The 24,387-nt window shown below is 38.2% G+C and overlaps 1 protein-coding gene across 2 annotated transcripts in view; it reads right to left on the reverse strand.

Moving 5' to 3' along the window:
- Positions 1-1,803: 1,803 nt before the first annotated feature.
- Positions 1,804-24,387, reverse strand: part of kcnh1a (potassium voltage-gated channel, subfamily H (eag-related), member 1a) — a 42,502-nt gene continuing 19,918 nt past the window's right edge. For both annotated transcript variants that reach the window (XM_031315972.2, XM_031315971.2), the window contains 6 exons: positions 19,855-20,012; positions 17,444-17,712; positions 12,092-12,291; positions 10,196-10,448; positions 7,900-8,096; positions 1,804-5,132 (listed from right to left, as the gene is read on the reverse strand). In XM_031315972.2, the coding sequence (XP_031171832.1) occupies positions 4,266-5,132; positions 7,900-8,096; positions 10,196-10,448; positions 12,092-12,291; positions 17,444-17,712; positions 19,855-20,012 (1,944 nt within the window). In that variant the 3' untranslated portion in view covers positions 1,804-4,265. The remainder of the gene's footprint in view (positions 5,133-7,899; positions 8,097-10,195; positions 10,449-12,091; positions 12,292-17,443; positions 17,713-19,854; positions 20,013-24,387) is intronic.

The raw sequence follows: 24,387 nt of genomic DNA on the forward strand, positions 1-24,387 counted from the left end.
GATGAATGGATTATATACGCTGCCATGCATTCCCCAAAGAACAGATGGTAAAGTATGTATAAAATATTTATTATGAATAGTACAGTATGTCACAGTTCATAACAAAGAGTTCCCATTGTGCTTGAAATAGTTACATTTCTCATCACTTGACATGTGTGAACATAGAGGCATGTGCATATTACATAAACCATACACCAAATTCAAACTTTTCTCTTAAGAATCTAAACATTGCAATATAATGTGTGCATATATATGTGTGTGTAGGGTTTTATAATTAGGCAGCTTTCTAGAGCTGACCACAAAAATAGTTCTGTGTTCAAATCGTTTCAAAGGATTAATTTTGATTTATCTCACTGCAGGCCTGGAAAAGGAACATGGGACAATATTATGAAGGCACAGTTTTGCATGCTTCTCAGTAACAATAATAATAGAAAAAATCTTTAAATAAATGTTACAGCACAGAACTACATATTGCTTTCAAGAATCCTGTCTAAGTTGTAGAGTGCATCTACATCCCATTTTAGTACACATATGTATGGTGTTGGTAAAAAATTCCGCCTCTTGAAACAGGAGTAGGTGATACCCCTCCACATGCCATATCTTTGTTGTCGGGCTGCATTCACTTAGTGGCGCAAAATCAGATTTGTAGCTGAAACAGATTTTATCTTACTGATTTTAATATGAAAAATCAATTGTTCTGTTCCCATTTGGTACTGTAAATGTAAAGAAACTAAAATAATTGTACATTTACAGTGTAAATATAACATGGGAGAATACAGTACTTTCAACAAAAACAAATTAAAGTTTAAGATTCATAGTTTGTGTCATTCAAAATAACCGTTTAAAATATACTTTACAACTGTTACCAATTATGTCATTCATCTGTGTCATTGGTGAAGTGAAAGAGCAGTTTATTTTGGCTGAAATGAAAATATTCCACCATAAGTAACTTCAGTGAAAACAAGTCAATTGTCATCTGTTGAAGAAAATAAATATTATTTTCCATGCAGGTTTAGTATGGTTGAATCACATAATAAAATGACAAACAGCACCTCATTGTTGTTAGCATTATTTAAAGTAAGCAGGCTAAAAAAAAATATTTGTTTGAATTTGTTTTAAACAGTTTGCTGTGATTAAACTGTTGTGTAACATTCAAAGATTCAGACCTTTAACTCTACATAACGTGACTCAAAGTGTAATCTCAAACTGTCATTCATACTATTCCAGACTAAAGCTCTTAAGCACCAGTTTGTGTTCAGAAAAAGTCAAAGACATCAATTCAGTTCCAACACGTTTTTTCTCTCTAAGGAAAACATTCTAAAACTAACTTTCTGGCCTACAAAGTCAATAGTTTGACATTTATTCACTTTTTTCCAGAGAGTTAGATGAGAAGATTGATGCCACTCTCATGTCTGCATTATATGGAGCTAGAGCTGGAAGTCAATTAGCTTAGCTTAGCATAACGACTGGAAGCATGGGGAAACAGCTAACCTGGTTCAAAAACACCTACTGGCACATAACTCCCAATAAAACCATTCATTTGTTTTATATTTCTGACTAAACAATGGTTTAATGAACGAGCTTTAGATTACCTGGTTAGCGCTTATGAACTTTGAGCCAGGCTGACTGTTTTCCTCTGCTTCCAGTCTTTATGCTACGCTAAGCTAAGCTAGTCAACTCCTGGCTCTATCACTGCAGTTGACGTAAAAACATGAGATTTCTCATCTCATTCTCGGCAAGAAAGCAAATAAGCATATTTCCTAAAATGTCAAACTATCCCGTAATATTGTTTTAAAAAAAAACTTTGCATGCTATTTATGCGCTGCACAATCCTTACGTGTACTTAGTTGAGCTTCTAGTAATGTATTAATTTGACAGATTTGACTGATGCCAAGTAGCCAAATAAGAGCCTCAAACTTGCCCAATTATCATAAAAGTAACCAAAAAAAAGAAAGTTTCCACTTAAGAGTTCTTTGTGCATTAATATTTACTGCAATACTTTGATACCTACTATGTAGGTAGGTGTGTGTGTGTGTGTGTGTGTGTGTGTGTGTGAGATAATTTATAAAAAATAAATAAAAATAAACACACAGCTTGGTTGCAATTACAACAATAAACATTATAACTGCATAACATTATTGGATTTGTCATGTGGTAATCTCCACCAAGTCTTTTGAATAACGTTATATAATGAATTGACATTTGTCAGTCAGTTTAGTTCATAAGTCAGTGTGCCTGAACTAAGAAGAAGTGATTGTGTCATATCAATGTAATCCCTTTTTACCAATTTTATTTTTTAATATTTAAAGATGTCAAAGATAAAGGCTGTGTCTATCATTACATTATGTTTAGATTCTGTCTTTCATAAACGTGACTAAATTCCTCAGATACTGTCGGCCCTCTTTTAGCCTCCTTTTGATTTCTGAACTTGTGTGTAAGCAGCAGCTTTATGAATTATCTGATAGAGAAGTCATAGTCAGATGATTTTAGTGCTTTTCCCTCTGTAAGATGAAAACTCTTTGCGAAAGCAGACCCATAAAGACCCACAAACACTGGCTCTAAACCAAATGAGTTCTCACTTTTGTGATGACATGTCCATTTATTTTTAAGCAAGCTACATTTTTAATGGAAATGGAGCCACAAAATGTGTTTGAGAGAAAAACCCTGTCGTTTTTTTTTTGTGTCCTTCTCAGCTTGTCTTTAGTCTTGATAAGAGAAAAGGCATGCAGGGAACATAAATTTTCCATATGAATAATAAATAATATAGAATGGTGGTTATTTTTTGCCATGTGAAATACTGTATAGAAGCAGACCAGTAAAGCTCATGACTAAGACTTGCAATACATTTGTTCTGGATTTTACTAAACTGCAAAAAACTGTTTGGTTTAAAAAATAGTCACATTTTTTAAATATTAGTTTTAAAGTTCTACTGTAGCAAATACATATGCATACTTATTGCCTGATGATCATGACTCTGCTTTACTTCATGTTTAATTCATCTTTTTCTGTGGACATTAGGGTTCTGTAATAAATGAAAGTTACTACAAAAATGCTCTAAAGCACATTTCCTTCCTGTTGACTGATGTCTATTCTCGGTTTTGGGTTAGCAAGTAGATATTTCCTCCAAATATTGGCCTCAAATAAAGCAAAGCAAGAACTGCATTGCAAACACTTAGCCTTAACATTTTCATCATCTTTGTCCTTTATTAATAGTTAACTTGTGAAGACAGACGATTAAATCAAGCATGCTAACTGGTAACAAATGTAAACATGTACCTCAGTGGCCATTAAAGGCAAAATACATCTCTAAAGCATGTTCCATTGATTATCTAGGTCAATTTACGTGAACAAACCTGCACTTTGAAGTTTTACTTTAATTATATATAAATTTTATTTTTGAAATATTGTGCAAACAGTTTTAAAATAAGGTAAGGGGTGCAGCCATTATCAGTACCATCTGCATCACCTAAATATGCATCACCAAAACTAAAAATGTACGGCTCTAATACAATATATGTATTGTGTGTGTGGTTGTAGTGTTTATATATGAGAATAACAAATACTTGATATCAGAAACGATGGAACTCTGAATGCTTGTTGAGTTAACAGTTGTATTATTCATAATAATCCTGTCAGTTGATATAAAAAGAAGAGTTCATCAATTACTTGAGGAATTACTCTGAGACAGTTTCAACATCTGGAAAAACCGTCTTTTCCCACCGTCATGGTGAAATACTGCAAATGAGTCGCTGTGTGGCCTCAATTAATAAAAAATGCACCATCTGCAATTTGAGTCACACGTCTATTTTACGTGACATGCAAAGAATCTCTTATAAATGATTCAATAACAAACCAGTGGGTCATGCTGTTTCTATTCTCTTCCCAACAGAGATACAACTATGTTCTTCTGTTGACACTCGCAAAATCGAGATAAAATCAAACCGCTCAAGCTATTTTTCCATCATAGTGCGATGGAAAAATAAATCAAACTTATGTACAAACATAGAGCTGTCAGTGTTTTTGTAACCTTCCAGTGTTCAATGTTACAACAACAGAATCTGGGCTACGACCTCGACTTCTCAACATGACGTTCCCTTGTTAGCCAACAGCTACACCCCTAGGATAAAGACCGGTGCGTCTTCAAGACCACACTGTTGCCTAATCTAAATGGTGTGCCCAGTGCAGACTCAGCTCTCCAAGTAATGTGGATATTACTGGATTCCAGCTGAGTTCACAGTTAACCTGATCAGTTAACCTTCCACTCTTCAAGAGAAAATGTCCTCTTTGTCCAGTTCTGGTGAAGCAGGTCTAGAAATGTCAAAAAGAGGCTGCGGAGAGCCAGCACTTGATCTCCTCACTTTGAGGAGTTGAAGTGCTTCTGTGAGTTGCGCCTCCAGGCCGGACATTCGAACATTCAGGTTTTTGAGGTCGTCCTTCAGCTCTAGCTTGAGCTCCTGAAGCGAGGCCTGAAGCGTTTGCTCTTGGATGGGGTAGAAGGTGCGCTTGGTCTCCGGAGGCTGGACGGGACTGCGGTCCTGGGGCGTCATGCGGAATTCGCCCACTTTGTCCAGGCGCAGGTCACTTTTGGTGATACCGCTGTCACATGAGTCTGTCTTCTTTAGAGACATCTGTGACTCATGCGCCTTGGTACGTTCAGGTAATGTCTCCATGGATTCGGCTTTAGACACTTTGTTCCAGTTGTCGGCTTTGGCCATGGACTCTTTGAAGCGACCCCAGCCTTTGACTTTGACGGGTTCGGCAGCCCGGCCTCCCACCAGAGAAATGGGAGTTGGGACCTGCAGCTTCGCCTTGTTTGAGGGATTACAGTTAGGGGACGTTGAAGATGAAGGCCTTGAAGATGAGGGTGTTGCTGGGCTTTCCGTCACTGTGACGATGCTGGTAGTTGTGATGGCTGTAGTTATCGGGATGTCCACGTACATAGGGCCCTTTTCGATATCATGGTCATCTAGTTCTGGTTTGTCGGTCACTAGGCGGGCTTCCTTCTGCTGTCGAAAGCGCTGGAAGAGTTTTCGTACCGGATGATCTGGTGGCAAATTTAGAGGGGCTTCATTTTTACGTCTCTGTCGCTCCTCTTCCTCTCGTTTCACATCACTGATCTTTCGGAAGACGATCTATAAGAGAATTTAGAGTTCTCATGACTAAAACACCATCATAATAACCATGAGGTTTGTTGTGAATGCTACATGCACAGAAGCAAATTCTTCTCAAAGTCAATTTAGTCTCATGAAGTGAAGAATTAATGGTCTAAAAATCAGTTAGATGAACAGGTGCATCTATCTAACTGATAGTATAGTTTGTGTGAGGAAGTCAATGTTTCAAAATGTGTGTGCTTTTTTTTCACCTTTAAACAAGCTATTCCCATGACACAGAGGAGAAGTTCATATCATGCCTCTGGCTTCAGTGGGTGTAGACACACTGTTATGCCTTATTTCCACTGTATGGTTCGGCTCGACTCAACTCAGCTCAATTTTGAAACCAGGTCCTTTTCTCTAATTCATTTTACACTGCAGATAGTACCCTGTCAAATGTAGGCGGGATTTTCAGCTGACTGCAATAGAAACGTTGTGTGAATCTGCCGTGACATAATCCTAAACGCGGCACTCGCTGAATCCAACCAAACAGAGGAACGTCTGCACCTTGTCAATTGTACGCCATAGTTTTGCGGGCTGCCATTTTTTTCAAATCTGGGGTGAGTTAAAGGCATACTATGTAACTTTTCCCACTTTGGTCCCCCTACAGGTTGTCTCATTGGAACTACAGCTCGCACGGCTGTAGTTCCAATGAGACAACTTGTAGGGGGACCGAATAGGGAAAAGTTACATAGTATGCCTTTAAAGAAATTGCGGTAGCTTGGTTAATTCAAAATGGCAGGTTTATGCAGAATGTCCCGTGTCCATGACAATTCTAGTGACAATACTCAATGTGCAATCAGTGGTCTGCAGTGTTTTAACTCCACCCTCTAGTATCGGCTCAGCTTGCTTGGAACCTTAAACCAAGGTGTTATTAAAAAAAGTACAAGGTACCAGCTACTATCCACAACTTTTGTCAATGGAAAACCAAAAAAGAGCAAGTTGGGTTGAGTAAAGCCATTCTGTACCACGCAGTGGAAATGCGGCAATAGACTGATAGCTTAATTCATATTCTTTATTTTTATGTTCTAGGTTTTTGTTTTATTTTGTTTTTAACAAAAAATAATTGCTGTGCATGGTAGTTCATTCTTTTTCTTGGAAACAGTAGATTGACAAAACAATCCCAATTTAAGATCAATTTACTAGATTTTTCTGGAGCAATATCACATGGTTTTCAAGACTGTGATAAGTAATTTTATTACAGCTGAGGGTAACCGTTTTTTTTCTTCAGAAAAGCCAATAAAGAATCCCTCTATGATTCATGATAATGTATACATTGTCTGGTTAGAAGAACAGAGGTTAGCTGAAGATTTTTGTTTTATCTATCTATTTTTATCTTTTTTTTGTCATCTACTCGAATGTCGTTCCGGGGCATAATGCTGAAAGGCAATAAACACAAAAGCAGTCATTATTAAAAAGGTAAGACAAACTCCATTTTTCTTTTCAGTCTCATAGCAACATTGTTTTTACAACTTTAAACTACTCAAATGTGGAACATATCGTGTGCTGGATTTCCAAAATCGAAAACACAACCTCCCAAGCTCCATTTGAAGACAGCGCTTGGCTCCTTATTCAATCTATCTCTGGATTTCCCTGCTGTATACATTCAGAAAGTATGGGACCCTGGTGAATAGTGAGTTCAATGCAGCAGATGAGATTGCCTCTTCATATGCTGGCAATTTAATCTTACATGCACTCTTTTGGGCAGGCTTAGCTTATTATCAATGAGGTAAGGATTGGTAGCCACACTTGAGTTGTTGATCGCAGCTGTTCATTTTTGAATGAAGGATGTAAGAGTGGCTTTAGTATGTGGTGGCTGTTAATGGAACTGTGTTTTTGTTTGAAGTGTAGCATATGTTGTTTAGATGGGCTTGTACGTCGACATTACTGTTATTAAATCTAGAAAATGTACCTTTTTCTAAAGGATTTGCATGTGGAATGTTTCTGGTAGCAGCCACATTTTGGGCTTTCTTGCTAAAAGTTAGATGATAAGATCGATATTACTCTCATATCTGTCTTTAGAGGTGCTGGTAGGTGGATTTTGTACGTTTAGACAGAGCCAGGCTAAGCTAACCATCTCCTGGCTGTAGCTTCATATTTAACTGACACAAGAGTGGTTATCAATCTTCTTATCTAACTCTTAACAAGAACGCGACTGAGCGTGATTTCCAAAATATCAAACTATTCCTTTAACATGAGCAGCAACAGCAACTGTGGCTAAACAGAGAGAGAGAGAGAGAGAGAGAGAGAGAGAGAGAGAGAGAGAGAGAGAGAGAAACAAGCTGTACCTGTAGAAACTGTAGAAAGAAAAGCACACGTGTAGCCCACACACATTACCATGTGACCTCTGGTAAGCATAGTGCAAAAAACTACACAGCAATTATGACTCGTCACCAAAAATAAAAACAGCACGCAGGATGTCTAAACGCTTAAAGTTCAAGCTCTTATTTAAAAAAAAAAAAGGGTCTGACCAGAGAAGGAGTAACAGGTCAAAAAGAGTTTTTTCTAATTGGTAAGAAACATGGTAATGGAAACATCTACATATTTTGACAAATTGTGCTCCGTTCTTAACATATATATTGTGTAAAACTTGAATTTACTCAGTTCAATAAATTATTATGTATACAGTTGTTGTGGAAACGAGAGAGCTGAAGTCTTCAGACATTCAAAATACCATGTAAAACCCAAATCTGAACTGAGTGAACTGTAACTTTTTGTTTTTTTAGGTGCTCTTTGAAGAGTCACTCACCCTCTTTCGCAGGTTGTAAGTAAGCAGCAGATTTCTTGAGAAGTGGTTGGAAAACGCTGTGTAGAACTCCAGCACCTTCTGCAGGGCGTCACGTTTAATGACGTGGAGGTCGCAGTAGGTCAGAGCTCGGACGTTGGCACAGGCTTGAGCGAGAGTCACTTCTTTCCAGAAAACATCCCCAAACACATCTCCCTTACCTTTAGAGAGAGGACACAGTTTAAACCAGGTAATTCTTCCAAAACGTAAAGAAATAGAGAAATAAATGACCTGTTAATTCAGTACCACTTCTTTTTTTATAAGGCATGTTTTATAAAGGGTTTAGAAGTTGTAATGGCTTTAATTATGGTTGATAAATAATTTACTAACTATAAATGAGTTATACGCCATTTATGAGAACAAATTTTGGGTAGCCAGTTTTTAAAAAAAATCCCATTTGCAGTTCTTAAGGCAGGTCTCCGGTTGAGAGGGTATTTCCATACAACTATACATCATTGTGTAGATACAAATAAATACAATTTATGAAAACTTTATACTGTATAGTGCTAATAAATGCTAAATAAAGAACTGAAAGAACTGACTAAAGAAACTAAGTAATGGTGTGTTTTACAAGCTGTCGACCTGAAAGTTCTTCTTTTGGTTTATGACAGACTTACGAAGCATTAACATTATTTATTAACTACTATAAAAGCTATTAATTATAGCTTATTAACTTAGACAAAAAGCTTATTAGATCATTTAAGAAACTTAACTATTTATAAGTGCTCAACATGCTGTTATTTGTGCAGCGCAGTCAGAGCTGACCAAACTAGATGCAGAGAGAGCACTATTTTCATGTGAGTTCTATGTTTGAAAAGCTCAACTTGACCATTATAACTATAACTATGAAGTGTTATGACTCATTGTAATCAAAATTGAAATCAACAGCTTCTCATACACTGTGGCTGCAGAATATTCAGGAATGTAATTTCACAAGACTGAAAACATCTGATTACTTCTTTGAACTGCAGGATGAAAAACTTTATACAATGCAGCTTATTAAAAAAAGACCAAGTTGCAAAAGCAATAATCAAACTATCTCTGACATCCAGATGAGTTTCAATAATTAGGCTAATAACATTTAGATCTCCTGTATGTAGAGCGGTCTGGAAATGAGAAGTCAAACAGCACCAGTCTGAGGATAAAATTAGATAGTGTGTCTTGTACTTTACATGTTGTTTCGATTTTACAGTGCCATTAGGTTAATGAGAACCTGGTTTAATAGTAGTAACTTGTTTATCACTTCAGGCTCCATTACAGTCTCCATCCGGCCAATGATATTAGCCGGACAGTATATTGATCGTTGCAAAGAGGAACCGATAGCAGGTTATTGACGAAAAACAGCCAACAGCCCACACTGGGCCTGCCAGAGCAAGCGATCCATTATTCACTAAATCAATTATCTGACAAATTAAAATTAAGATGTAAATTGGAAATACTCTGCTGGGATTTAACCAGACCAGCATAAGCAAGGAAATAATTATTTATTCTGTATCTTGATAAATAAAGAGGTAGATCACATTGTTAGATCACATCAAGGTGCAATGGAAGAAAAACAGGGCTCACAAATATCAGAAATGTCAAGGCAGTTAGTAATTGGCCTGGTTCTTTCCTGTTCAATATGCATTAGACATGGGTTACTACAGTTAAGAGTACTTCATAGAGTCAGACAGCATCCAAATTATACGCTAGTCAGGTCGAGAAGGGTCTCATTTTACTCCCACACGTCTCAGGTCTGCAGTATGTGTCCATATATCTATAATCCAGACCATATTCAAAATGTTACTGAGAGGGATCTGTGACAAACAAGTTATTGTTCAAATCCTGAGTTCATGACTCAGCAGACAATGATCCCCAAACATCTATTTTCACTGCAGTCGGAAACAGCTTGTAAAGTGAATAAAAGAGGATTTTAAGTAAAAGGAATATATTGTTACTATGACGCAAAACCGTTTTATTAGAACAGTGCTGGAGGCCAGTTTAGCTGAAATGTTTTTCCACCATCATCATCACTGCCAGTTTTTTCTGCATCTTAGATCTTAAGAAGAAGCTTAAGAAATCCATAACTTTATGTAAAGAAAAAGTTGAGCAGATCTGGGGCAGGTCTGTCAGTTGGGGGAATGGGAAGCCTTGACCGCCTTGTTCATGAAATAAACACAAGTGGTGAATTGCATTATTAATTATGTCATAAATGCTCAGTGTAGTTTGGTGAAAAGACAGATATGCATCAGAAATTGTTACAAATGTACTTAAAACTCACCTAAAATGGCCACCACCTCGTCATCCTGAATGACCTCCAGTGATCCAGACACCACAAAACAGAGACTGTCCACACTTTCACCAGCGTGGTAGATCAGGTCACCAGGGGCGCAGTGGATGGTCTGAAACTCCATGGCCAGCGCTCTGAGGCACCCATCGCTGGCCAGCCGGAAAGCCGGGTGCTCTTTAAAAACCTTCCGGTTAAGATGAACACAAATATCTGCTCTCATGTCCTTTGGACAAATCTGCAACACCTGAGAAGAAACAAGAGTAGAGAGAAAAACTGTATGATGACTCATCATCACATAATAATGAAATATACTTTAGAGCTAGTAGACATGGTATAATGCTCCTAACCAGAGGGTAAATGGTTAAAGGTTCACTGACATTAAATATAACCTCATTCCTTTCTTGCACAGAAAAGTGCCCTGTGCTCCTATTGGTTAACGTCATGAAAGTTGTTAAGGCAAGACATGCTAGTCTGTTTTTGCATCGATGTATTGAACTGGATACAGCGCGACAGTGGTAGGTGGGTATACTGTGGCTTCTATGACCGATAATGGGACGACAGCAACTTAAGTGACTTGAGCATAGATATTCACACATCTGTAAAAGGCTTGTGTTTGAGAGGAAAAATTGCTTACCTTTGGCCTGGCACGAAAAAGATGTCATATATTTTTGGGAATTTTGCAATATAAATGTTTGTCTGAAACTTAAAGTCAGTTGAACCCTACGGTCATAAAGAGGACAAAATATAAATGTTCAGAGAACTTAAAAAAGCTCTTTTGAATCTTAATGATGTTAAGGTCCGTCTGTTATATTTGTGTGTTTTTATACTACAGATGATTCAGAGCTTCTTTCTTTTTCAGTAGCTGTAGGAAATACTTCACTAGGATACGACTTATCTATTGGTTGGGACTGAACATGTCCAGTATGAATTACCTCGCCTATCTGCTGTGTGTCACTCAATGGTAGCATGTTGTTCAAGCACACCTAATCAACAGGATGCCAGGCGGTTGCAGGGCTCTGCTTTTAAAACAAATCTCTATGAAGATGAATGTCAAGCAGAGAGGGATTATAGGCCATTTTTAGACACTGTAGTGTGGCCTGAAGCAGACAAATAAATAATACATAGATGCAGTGCACGCTTAACATATACAGTAAAGAGAACACAATAAGTATCACATTTCGATTTTGACTACATATTTCCAAGTGACAAAATCCTTGCCTTATTAGAAGTTATGTTTCTAATTTGAGGTGAAACTTTTTCCATGATTGGATTTTTGGACAGGTGGATTTAAATGGGACAGCGTTATGAATGCTTTCTGGCTTCGAAACAATCAGAGCACCACCGGTTCAATCTATCTGCTGCCAGCTTTTAATGCTTAATTTCCACACTCAAATCATTTCAGCATCATCTGCTTTCAGTGGGATGGCTGGTGTAACTGTGACACAAAATAACCATATGACAGTTTTTACAAAACCAATTAACAAAAAACCCAATTTATAGATAGATAGATAGATAGATAGATAGATAGATAGATAGATAGATAGATAGATAGATAGAGAGAGAGAGAGAGAGTGAGAGCGAGAGAGCATTAACGGCATATGTTTGTTTTTTTGGTTCTGCAGCCAACAACCTCAGAAAAAAAAGAAAGTGAATTCTATAATATACAATATATAATTTATTTATATACTATTTATATCAAACAAATGATTCTGCATTTGTATACATTATTAACAGTCTTGTAATTAACACATTAAGTCAAAATTGGTTTTCATTCTTTCCATAATAATGGTAGTCTTGAGGATGATAAAAAAATAGCAGGATTACAAGGAAACTACCAGTAATCAAATGCCTTAACAGAGCCCTTAAAGATGAGGCAGTCTGACATACCTTTTCAGTGTCTATACCCCGTGACATGGACCAGGTGGAGGCAATGTAATCCATAACTCTTTCACTCAAGCCTTTGGGCACCTGGTAAAGCTTGAGGAAGTCCCGGACACTGTTAATCATCTCATGGTAACGATTTGTGTTGGCGTACATCTGCTGGAAGATTGTTGTCACATTACCAAAGATGGTGGCGTAAAGAAGAGCTGGGGAAATACAGAGAAGAAAAGGGAGAGGTTTAATTTTGATACAAGTTATAGATATCCACCAAATTTTTAGCTGCTTGTATGGGCTCAACTTCAAGGGGAAAGGTAAATTATGTGCTAAAATAAATCTGTGTAAATGCAAATAATCATCAATTTATTGATTTGATAGAGACTGTGCACTACCTGGAGTGCCTACCAACCCACCATCTGTAAATTAAGACAACCCAGTTCGTTTTATCTTTTTTATTTTTAATTTTGGGGGGGTGCCAAGATCAGAAAACATGGGAATCAACAAACTATTCAGATTGGGCCCTCCTTGTTATGTCACATGCAAGCTCATTACAATCTTCACCCATGGTTTGAGAACTGTGGTGCACCATGTTTTTCTAGCAAGCCAATAAGAGCCGAGTGGGCTTTTCAGGAGGAGGGCTTAAAGGGTAAATGCTAGATCAGATCTGCTAGACGTGTCGACGTAGTTAGGTTTAGGCATGAGGAGTGGGGATTGGTTAGGGTTAGGGTAAGAATAACAGGGTAAGCCAATCAGAGGCAGAATAAGGCAAAAATATACGTGGGCCACAAGGCACGTCCTGCGACGGCGACATGTCTAGCAGATTCGATCTAGCATCTATCGGCTTAAAGAGTCAGGCGCTAAAACGGAGCGTTTCAGACAGAATGAGAAAAAGAATGTGTTTTTTTCAACATGAAATCATGTAAACATGTTCGATACAAAATACAAGTATGAACCTGAAAATGAGCATGATACATCTCCTTTAATAGGCTTATAAACCCAGGGCAGTACATTTTAAGAATAAACATGAAAATCTTTAAATCAGGGTTCAAAATGACATAGAAATTACAAAAACCTGGTTTACGAGGACAAAAGTCTCAAAAACTTGGTTAACAAGGATATAACATTTCCAAAAACTGGTTTAAAAAGACAAAAATAAATCTACAAATCTGGCTTCATAAGGATCTTCAAATTGTGGTTTATGAGGACATAAAAATCTCCAAAACTTCACAACACTGGTGGCCTCATTATACATCACATGATATATCAGACCAAATGCGCATTAAGACTTAATATTGTTTAATGTGGTGAGCAAAACTCACTTTAATCAGTCACATGGGAAATTAAAAATTACAACTAATCATTGCCTCCAAACATAATACACAATACTCTTGTCAAAGGGGAAAAAAAACATTAACTACAGCTTCATATTGAGTCTGTGTGTAAGCATCCATCCCAATGCAGTTACATACTAAAAACAGGGTCACATCACACACAGCCATCTTCTAACTGTATACATACTGGGAACTATATTCTCAGAAGGCGAAGCACTGCTACTTGGGCGGAGTGATTAGCGCAAAATCTGAAAAGCACCGTTACTCTCTGCTCCTCACCACGGGGCTTCTCAGGTGCTGCGAGCAAATTACTCCGCCCAAGTAGCAGAATTAGCAGTGCCTTGCCTTCTTTGAATATAGTTCCCAGTATGTATACGGTTAGAAGATGGCTGTGTCTCATGTGACCTTGTTATTTGTACACACTGAGACTATACAAATCACAACATGTAAATAGGAAAATGTTGGCGTTATTTTGTCACTTATTGGGAGCAGTAGGCTAGATGGAGCCGGTTACCTCCAGGATCTGTGCTAAGCTAGGCTAGCGGTGGGTGCCTCTGACAGAGTTACGACACGCACAGAGATGAGAAGGGTATGTATGGACTTATCTAACTCTGGGGGATACGATAAATAAGCTAAAGTCCCAATAAGTCGGCGTGTTCCTTTAACTTGTCTTGTGATAGAAGAATTAAAGAAAGAGTACAGCAGTGCATCTTTGAGGCGGTTGAACTGTTGAAACAGCTGGCGTGTGTGTGTGGATCAAAGCTATCAGATGTCTGCTCAGAGTCTGTAGTGTTCTCTTGGCAATGGGTTGCCCTAATTAGCCCTGCTAGAAGGGACGGAGAAGAAACATGCCAGCCACACATTTCAATTATTCTCAGATGATGACAGTAACCTGTACATGCATTTGTCTGTTTGTTTATTTCACAGCACACAATCAAAGTGTTGTAAAACTGCACAGGGAATAAAACTAATTAAAAAAGCGCTCAAAAGTCCTCAAGGGCGAGGATAACCACAACTTTCCCACTTTCATCACCATCGCTCACTTGTACAGCCATGCTATCAAGCCCTGCAGTATGGTATAATATTCTTTATCACCTAAACACCTGTTTGTAACACACTTGCAGGCATCGAAATCAGCATGTTAACAGATCAAGAAAGGTTTTGCAAAAAGGTCTGAGCCAATTAAATCTAAGATGATTTGACAATCATCTCCTTTTGAAGTTGCCAAAGTTTTGGGATGACTGCTTCCTCGAGCTTGAGCGCAGATGGCAACGCTCACTTCTCTCATAAGCAGAAAATGCCGTAACAAAGGAAACTCAATCTGTCCCTGTGGAGTGGTGCTTCGTTTTGTCCCCAGCATAGCTCTGTACTTGCTGACGTACACAACTTCGTCGCAGCGTTGTTCGCCATTCAACACCTGGCTTGTTTGAGGTTAGTTAAAAAAACAGTTGTCAGAAACTCAGTCCCCAGGCCAACAGTTGCTATAGAAACAGGAAATATGCATAGTGCCCCCCTACCCCACGCCACCCCCCAAAATCCCTCGTCACACTGTGATCTTCTACTGCCAGCACCGATCCAGTGCTGGTGGTAAAAATAGAACAGTATCAGAGCATCCATATTTCATAGAGAACAGCTATGGACTACAGTAGATTACATCTACAACTGAGTCCACCTGAGGCTGTCTGGTTTATTAGATATTCAGTTGTGTATCTCACAATGAAACATTTAGACAATTCTGCAGATGAGTTTTGCTAGTTTCCCCGAGAGTGTATACATAAACCTGAGCATCAAAAAGGTAAAGAGAAAGTTGGGGGGGGGGCAATCATCCCCTCATCTCATGGTCGAGATTGAAACTGAGAAAAGTACACTAGAGGTGCAGGAGTGATTGCAGAGGGATCACTGTGCAAAATTGATCCGACGGTCAGTTATTGCTACAAGGTGTTGCTGTCCATGCGAAGTCACACACAATGGCACCACGCTGTACACTGTATTGTGAGCCACACAAGCAATAGATACGTTATAAATGTTTAATATTGATATGTGGAAAGAAGGGCAATCTATGGAAATATCCCTCCTTCCTATCAGATTAGATGTATTGTAAGTTAGTGGGGGCAGGTATCTTAATTAAATTATAATGCAGTCATTGTTACATATCTGCTGCATTGGTAAACCACATTAAGTGACATAAATAAACATTGTTCATACTGTTAATGTCATGTTTTTACCCTTTTTCAGATTTAATGTATTTGATGGCTGTTTTGTTCAGATTTATGACTCATATGTTTCATTGTACCAAAAACATATACAGACTACAGACAAACTGCCAGTAAGCCACAGAATTCGTGAAAATGCTCCACTAAACTCCAGCCTCTGAGGAGAAGCTGTCTTATTCACGGTTTCGATTGCTTCTCTGAGACATTACAGAACGACTGAAAACTTGTGAGTGATGCATCACGCTCCAGAAAATCTCAACAGTTCCGCACAGAAGACTGAAGTAATGAGTCTATTGTAGGCAGGAATAACAGAGCTCCCGCTGTACTGTATAATGTCACTGTAGACTGGAGTTGACAGCAGTATTGATGAGACTGAAAAAGAAACTGGTGAAGGCTAGATAACAATTTGAAACTCATTACAGCTTTCTTTATTTGACATTATATGAATGTCACATACAGTGTTATACTGTTATTGATATACTTTAGTTTTACTACTTATAGTAGGCCTATAGTTACTCAGTATTTCCACTAGAAACTGTTAATCTGTTCTGAGAATGAGAATGCTACCTCTGTGTGTCAGACCCAGAAAAATACCTGCATTCAGGAAAAATGGCTACATAAAATTGCCTCAAAAACAGTGCCACACATGGGGGAGATCAACACAGCTGTACACCTCAGTCACACCAGAAGTGACACAGTGAAATTCATCTGTGCATATTTGAAAAATATCTAGTTGTAGAAGCTTGGTGACGTACGGACCACTTGCAGGGCCACTTGGTAAACTACAGTAGCTGCCGGGCTAACTGATAACATGCTAACCAGCCTGGAACATGATTGCGCTACTCAGTCAAAAAAGCTCTCAAAGCTTCTATTTTTTCTCTACTGTGCTGTTTACTCCCACTGGCATTTTGTTCTTAGGATTGTCCATCATTGCATCCAGTAAAGAATTAATAAAGGGGGATTTAAAAAAGTAACTGTCAGTGGCAAGCTTGTTTTTTTCTTTGTCTTTCAATCTACATATTTCTTGGATATGACAAATGTTAAGTTGACTCAAGTCAACTAAAAATGACTTAGATAGATAGATAGATAGATAGATAGATAGATAGATAGATACGGATATAGATACATTAGTCACTGCTGATTTCTTAATGCAAAATAACAACCCATCCCAAAGACCCAATCCATCTCCACAGAGGCCAGAAAATGTGAACAATTATTTTTAAAATTCACAAAATTAATGTCACAAGTTTTTAACTGGAATAAGAGATTAACTATGCAACCATCATTATCAACAGACGTTCACATCAAAATGCAGCCGCATTGACATTCACCTCCCCACACTTGAAAGAAACATGAAAAGTCACAAATATATTCAACACACGTCATTATTGAACACAGTTTTTAGAATTTAAACATGAAAGTTCCAGTCTCTCTATTATATCATTGCAGGTGAAAATGGGAATAAAAACAGACATTTGTAAACAAAAACTGTGCTTTAAACATTAAAGTGTTCATGTTTTGTATGTTGTTGGAACATACAGAGCAGTAAATAGAGAGAGATGAGAACACAGGCCTATGCTACCATAGTTCTGGCACTAAATAATATCCAACCTGAGCAGCATATTCTGGGTTAAAAGAGAGTTACGAATATTGCTCAGCTAATCATCTGTAAAGTTCTATTTTCTGAACTTTGTTGGCTCTATTCATAATTCATTTATTCATCTACCTCAGTGGATTGTGGCTTTAAAGAGCATATTTAACGTCTCATGTATCATGTATCTGCTACACTGGATGAAAGATAAAACGTCTCCACTCACATCCAATCATCATCATGGCCACTGCAAAGATTTTCTCACAGTCTGTCGTAGGGGCGATGTTGCCGAAGCCGATGCTCGTCAGGCTGGTCATGGTGAAGTACAAGGAAGTGATGTAGACAGAGTCTTTGTTCGGCCCGCCTTCCCACTTGCCTAAACTGGCGTTGAAGCGGTACGGTGTGCCCGCCGTCTCAGCCAGGATGTAGAGCCAGCTGTCCATGCGCACGATGTTTGTGTCTTCATCGATAACCTCATAATCACCGATGCTGAACCTGGAGAGCCAGAAATGGTCAAGAAATAAATAAATCAGTGATGTTTTAGAGATTGCATTTCATTACTATTAGTTTATATGATGGTTTAACTTTTCCCAACTAAATGCTGTTGCTCAGAGTGTGACTATTTTTGGAGCAGCACCAGCTTCAATTCTTAAATATAATTCTACACTTATTTTATATAAACATTACATTTTACTTTAGGTATGTCCTTTGGATGTGCTTTTTAATATAAGCCATTACAGGTTTCTACCACACTGTCACATGTATTTTATATTTCTTCAATGTGAGTTGTAATTAATTGTGTGTGTGAAACAAATAGACATAAACAATTATTGACATTTGATTATACTGTCTGAGCAAATAAACAATGTTTATAATATTGGTTAGAGCCTCTTGTGGGATCCAGACTCCTAGTTTGTTAACCATGAGAATAAACAAATATGAAATCTTGCATATATCAAACATTGTTTGAAATCTTTTAGACGGATATGATGTTGTAGTTAGGAATATATTACTTTAAGATGCCTTCTAATGGTTATTTTGTATTGTTGGAAGTACGACACAACATAAACCTGCAAAGGAAAAATTGGTGTTCATCAACTATCAAACACATTCTCCCTGTTTTTATGTATGCAGGACATTAAGTTGTCATGCTGGTATATGTGTGTGAGTGAAGAAATTCCCATAAACATAATAAATCAACATGTAATGGAAACTCGATGCTTCCACCACACTCGCCCCCTGAAGAGTAGATGATCTGATTAGACTTTGGAAGCCTGTGTCATAAATTTACATCTTAATGAGAGAAAAACGAATTCTCTAGAAACTGCTACAAATCTTTCTGGCTTTAAGGTATTAAAAACATACAGTTTTGATGCGTGAAAACAAGTATGTTGACAAAACATAACTGCTAATTAATGCATTAATTAGCTCAATCAATGGCCTCATTATATTAATTGGCTTGGCTGTTAATGTATCACAGTGATGACAGCAGTCTATCAGAATGTGTTATGTAAATATGCAAATACAGTAACCTCTGTTTTTATTCCCTTTTTGACAACAGTTACTGTATAAATGCAAATTTCATAGTCTACATATTCTGTAATATATATATATATATATATATATATATATATATATATATACACACACAGTATTGGGGAGTAACGGAATACATGTACCGGCGTTACGTATTCAGAATACAAATTATGAGTAACTGTATTCCGTTAGCTACAGTTACAATTTAAATAGTTGGTATTTAGAATACTGTTATATTGTTGAAATCAACGGATTACATGACGATACTTCTCTGTTTCACGAGTTTATTCCATCACTCTCTGAATAAATTAAGGCAACTCCATGCATTTCCCAGAAGCCCCAATATGAAAACGAAAAAACTAGCTATTTGCGTGATCAGTCATAATGGAGTCGGAACCGGCACAACAGAGCCAGGGCAGGAATGCGTTTCTATCTTGGAAATTCAAACAGCATTTCACATTAAAGAACGAACAGGTAGAACGAAATATAACTGTACAGTGCAGCCTCTGCTTGCCAGCAACCAACCTCCTTTCAGCGTCCAAATTACTCCACCTCCAACCTGAAGAAGCATCTTAAAGTAAGTTATTTTTTGAATTAGCCATGGGTAGTCGTCTGCTGTAGTTTTACTGGTCACCTTGCTATTTTGTGCGAATTTACATTCTCCTATGTGCTGATTTACTAGCTCCAGAGCCGTTGAAAGACTGACTAGCCCCGTTTGACATGCTAGCTAACGTTAGCTAAAATTAGCTCGTGGTAGCTTAGACTGCGGTTAGATTTTTGTAGTATGCAGTTCGGGACTACAAATACAACAATCTATCTGCTTGTTCAGGTACACATTCAACCAGTTGGAACAGAAGAACACACCAGAATAGGCCTGTTTAGTAAGCTGTATGTGATGGCATTCCTACACTTATAAAATGCAATTCAATGTGGAAGTAATCCAAGTATTCAGAATACGTTACTCAGATTGAGTAACGTAACGGAATACGTTACAAATTACATTTGTGGGCATGTATTCTGTAACGGAATACGTTTTGAAAGTATCCTTCCCAAAGTAAAAATTAATAATAAATTGATTATAAATAAATATCATGAACATACCAAATGCAGGCCAGCCAGTGAGCGGCCAGTCCAAAAACACACACCAGCAGGACCAGTACAGCCGCCCCGTACTCGATGTAGTGATCCAGTTTACGGGCAACCCGACCCAGACGGAGAAGCCTGACCACCTTAAGAGAGCTGAACAGACTGCTGATCCCCTAAAACAGAAGTGAAAGAAGAGAGAGACAGAAAAAGAGGCAGACATTAGAAGCAATATTTATACAAGACAAAAATAATAAAAGGTAAAGTAGAATGTTACCCAACACCAGAAAGTATATTAATAACACCAAGAATAATTCACAGTAATACTTGACTAAGTTCCCTCATGACTATATTAACATTTAACACAGTTTTATAATACACTATAATGTAGTTGTATGCAGTTATAAGGACATTTATAAAAGTAAAAGTGTTCATTAATGTACAGTATTTGTCATCAGTTGGGATTTATAATGTGCGAGCTGGATAAAATTTACTTTTTTCACCTCAGTGGTGGTAATGAGGGAGGGACAAGCGCTGCTCTTTCACTATCCCCACCCAGAGATAGATAGATAGATAGATAGATAGATATATACAGTGCCTTGCGAAAGTATTCGGCCCCCTTGAACTTTTCGACCTTTTGCCACATTTCAGGCTTCAAACATAAAGATATAAAAATGTAATTTTTTGTGAAGAATCAACAACAAGTGGGACACAATCATGAAGTGGAACGAAATTTATTGGATACTTCAAACTTTTTTAACAAATAAAAAACTGAAAAATTGGGCGTGCAAAATTATTCAGCCCCTTTACTTTCAGTGCAGCAAACACTCTCCAGAAGTTCAGTGAGGATCTCTGAATGATCCAATGTTGACATAAATGACTAATGATGATAAATAGAATCCACCTGTGTGTAATCAAGTCTCCGTATAAATGCACCTGCTCTGTGATAGTCTCAGAGGTCCGTTTAAAGCGCAGAGAGCATCATGAAGAACAAGGAACACACCAGGCAGGTCCGAGATACTGTTGTGGAGAAGTTTAAAGCCGGATTTGGATACAAAACGATTTCCCAAGCTTTAAACATCCCAAGGAGCACTGTGCAAGCGATAATATTGAAATGGAAGGAGTATCAGACCACTGCAAATCTACGAAGACCCGGCCGTCCCTCTAAACTTTCAGCTCATACAAGGAGAAGACTGATCAGAGATGCAGCCAAGAGGCCCATGATCACTCTGGATGAACTGCAGAGATCTACAGCTGAGGTGGGAGACTCTGTCCATAGGACAACAATCAGTCGTATACTGCACAAATCTGGCCTTTATGGAAGAGTGGCAAGAAGAAAGCCATTTCTTAAAGATATCCATAAAAAGTGTCGTTTAAAGTTTGCCACAAGCCACCTGGGAGACACACCAAACGTGGAAGAAGGTGCTCTGGTCAGATGAAACCAAAATCAAACTTTTTGGCAACAATGCAAAACGTTATGTTTGGCGTAAAAGCAACACAGCTCATCACCCTGAACACACCATCCCCACTGTCAAACATGGTGGTGGCAGCATCATGGTTTGGGCCTGCTTTTCTTCAGCAGGGACAGGGAAGATGGTTAAAATTGATGGGAAGATGGATGGAGCCAAATACAGGACCATTCTGGAAGAAAACCTGATGGAGTCTGCAAAAGACCTGAGACTGGGACGGAGATTTGTCTTCCAACAAGACAATGATCCAAAACATAAAGCAAAATCTACAATGGAATGGTTCACAAATAAACATATCCAGGTGATAGAATGGCCAAGTCAAAGTCCAGACCTGAATCCAATCGAGAATCTGTGGAAAGAACTGAAAACTGCTGTTCACAAACGCTCTCCATCCAACCTCACTGAGCTCGAGCTGTTTTGCAAGGAGGAATGGACAAAAATTTCAGTCTCTCGATGTGCAAAACTGATAGAGACATACCCCAAGCGACTTACAGCTGTAATCACAGCAAAAGGTGGCGCTACAAAGTATTAACTTAAGGGGGCTGAATAATTTTGCACGCCCAATTTTTCAGTTTTTTATTTGTTAAAAAAGTTTGAAATAGCCAATAAATTTCGTTCCACTTCATGGTTGTGTCCCACTTGTTGTTGATTCTTCACAAAAAATTACATTTTTATATCTTTATGTTTGAAGCCTGAAATGTGGCAAAAGGTCGAAAAGTTCAAGGGGGCCGAATACTTTCGCAAGGCACTGTGTGTGTGTGTGTGTGTGTGTGTGTGTGTGTGTGTGTGTGTGTGTGTGTGTGTGTGTTATATATATATATATATATATATATATATATATATATATATATATATATATATATATATATTCTGGCCTGGGAATTGAACCGACGACCTCCCAGTCACAAGCTCGCTTCTCTAACCTGTAGTAGCCTGGGAAAACCCTGACGAACTTACGGCAAATTTGCTCTGCAAGTCAGTCTGGCCAAGAGCCCATTCAAGCCCATTTCCAATTTTTCCAAATCGAGGCACCAATCACAACCGTTGAGGCGGGCTTTACATGATGACGATAGTGCAGTGACGGCAAGCAGCTTTTTGTTTACATTCAACATAACGGCCACCGAAGCACAGCAACCCGTTGATGCCGCTGTTGCCGCTACGTCACCCGGATCGTTAGTCTGATTGGTTGAAGGACTATCCAATTGCGCCCAGAGGCATTTGAGCGGCGTCCGTTGGTGACGCCCCTTTGGAAATGGGCTGTGAATGAAGCTTTCCCAGACCCACTCTCAGTTACAACTGAGAAGGGTCTGGTGTCAACCAGGCTAAACCTTTAGGCCACCACTGTCCAAACTTGGATAGCTTTGTGTAAAGAAATACTGGGCTAGAACTTATACACACATATGATATGCAGTATTTGTTTTTTGCCGTTTATTTATTTGTATTGGATTTAAACTAAAAAAATGTCAGATTTAGCAAACCTCAGTATAAGGTGACAACTGTTAATTCACTCCAAATGAGCTTTTCTATCATACAAAAGAAGCAATGAAACCCACTGTGGACATAAAGTATGATGAAGTGATGTACTCCTGTGTTTGCTCAGGGTCTCACTTCTACATCAGATAAACTAAACAAAACACACATCAAAACACTTGAAAGCATTTTAAAGACTCACTATGAAAGTCTATGAACCTACAGTAAATGTCATATGAAGATAACAGCAAACACAGAATATACAAACAAGACGAGGAAAAACACAAGATTCAAAGAGTTAACATATGCTGAGTTGATTTTTAAAACATTCCTGTGCAATGTGATGACATTTTACAACTTTTAGCGGTTCCTGCCGCCTGCCTGGCAAGCAGCTAAACGTTGACTCAGCTTAACTGACACCCACTCAAACAGACAATTGCAGTCCCATCAGTTTGCTGCTGGTATTCAGTGTGTGTGTGTGTGTGTGTGTATGCGCGAATGGGAGGGGAATTGATCTGCTAATATGCTGTGGTCTGCAATACGAGTACAACTGCAGTGCTCGCTGTCACTTGATCTGATCTAGCTGCCTGCCAGACACCTCAGCTTCTTTAAATTCACTTTACAGACCTGAGCTCCAACACAATTCAATCATCAGTGCAATCGTGTTTTTGAGTTCTGCTGCAAACTCTGCAAACACAAGTTGGGAGAAAAGTGAATCACTCAATAGATATAAAAATATTTCATTAAAAGGAATAGTAAATCATTTTGGAAAAATATGCTTATTTGCTTTCTTGCAGAGGGCAAGATGAGACTCTAGTGTCCACATGCCTAATGTGAATGACAGGGCCAAACAAGCCTCTCAAAAGTTATATATGTAAAATTATAAACTTTCTGGTGTGCAAGAATGTTTATGTTTTGTAAGCCAACGAGTTCTACAATGTCCAATAATGGTAAACATCATAATGAAAAGTCATACATGTCAGCTTCTAATACCCAATGTGGCCAAGTTAGCCAATTAGGAAACTCAAGAAAAGATGCTGTCAGGGTGGCTAAAAGAAAGAGGTGGTTTTTATAATGCACAAAACACTATGTTCAAAACTTCCTCTATTAAAGCATATTTTCATTGCCAGGATGACTTTTATTTGGAAATTGTAACCGTCTTGTTGCTACAGTCAATTTGTCACAATTGACATGTTTGTTACTGCTGACGTTACGACTGAATCAGCTATCATGCAGCTTTAATGATGCTGTTGTTCCTTTTCAAATTGTATTGCAGAACATAATCTGATAGACGTTACCTCCTGGCAATTAAAAACTTTAACAGGAGAAAAAAAAAAAAGCATCACAAATCTTAACTTGCTTTCTGTGACATTTATTTCATGCATTGATGCTTCTGCTGTCGTACGCTCATCGAGCACCACAGCTGAAATGTTGGTGCAAGAATAAATGTCACAATGTGGAGAGTGTGTGACTATTGCTGTTAAAGCTTGGAGAGTTTATCCATCAGGTCTTGCACTGATTTATTTACTGACTAGTGGATGTGTCAAACACAACGACAAATAAAGGAATCTTGAATATGGAACGTGTTCGTCAAGGGTGCATGTGTACAACA

The sequence above is a fragment of the Sander lucioperca genome, chromosome 15 (assembly GCF_008315115.2).
Source record: "Sander lucioperca isolate FBNREF2018 chromosome 15, SLUC_FBN_1.2, whole genome shotgun sequence".
Taxonomy (NCBI): Eukaryota; Metazoa; Chordata; class Actinopteri; order Perciformes; family Percidae; genus Sander; species Sander lucioperca.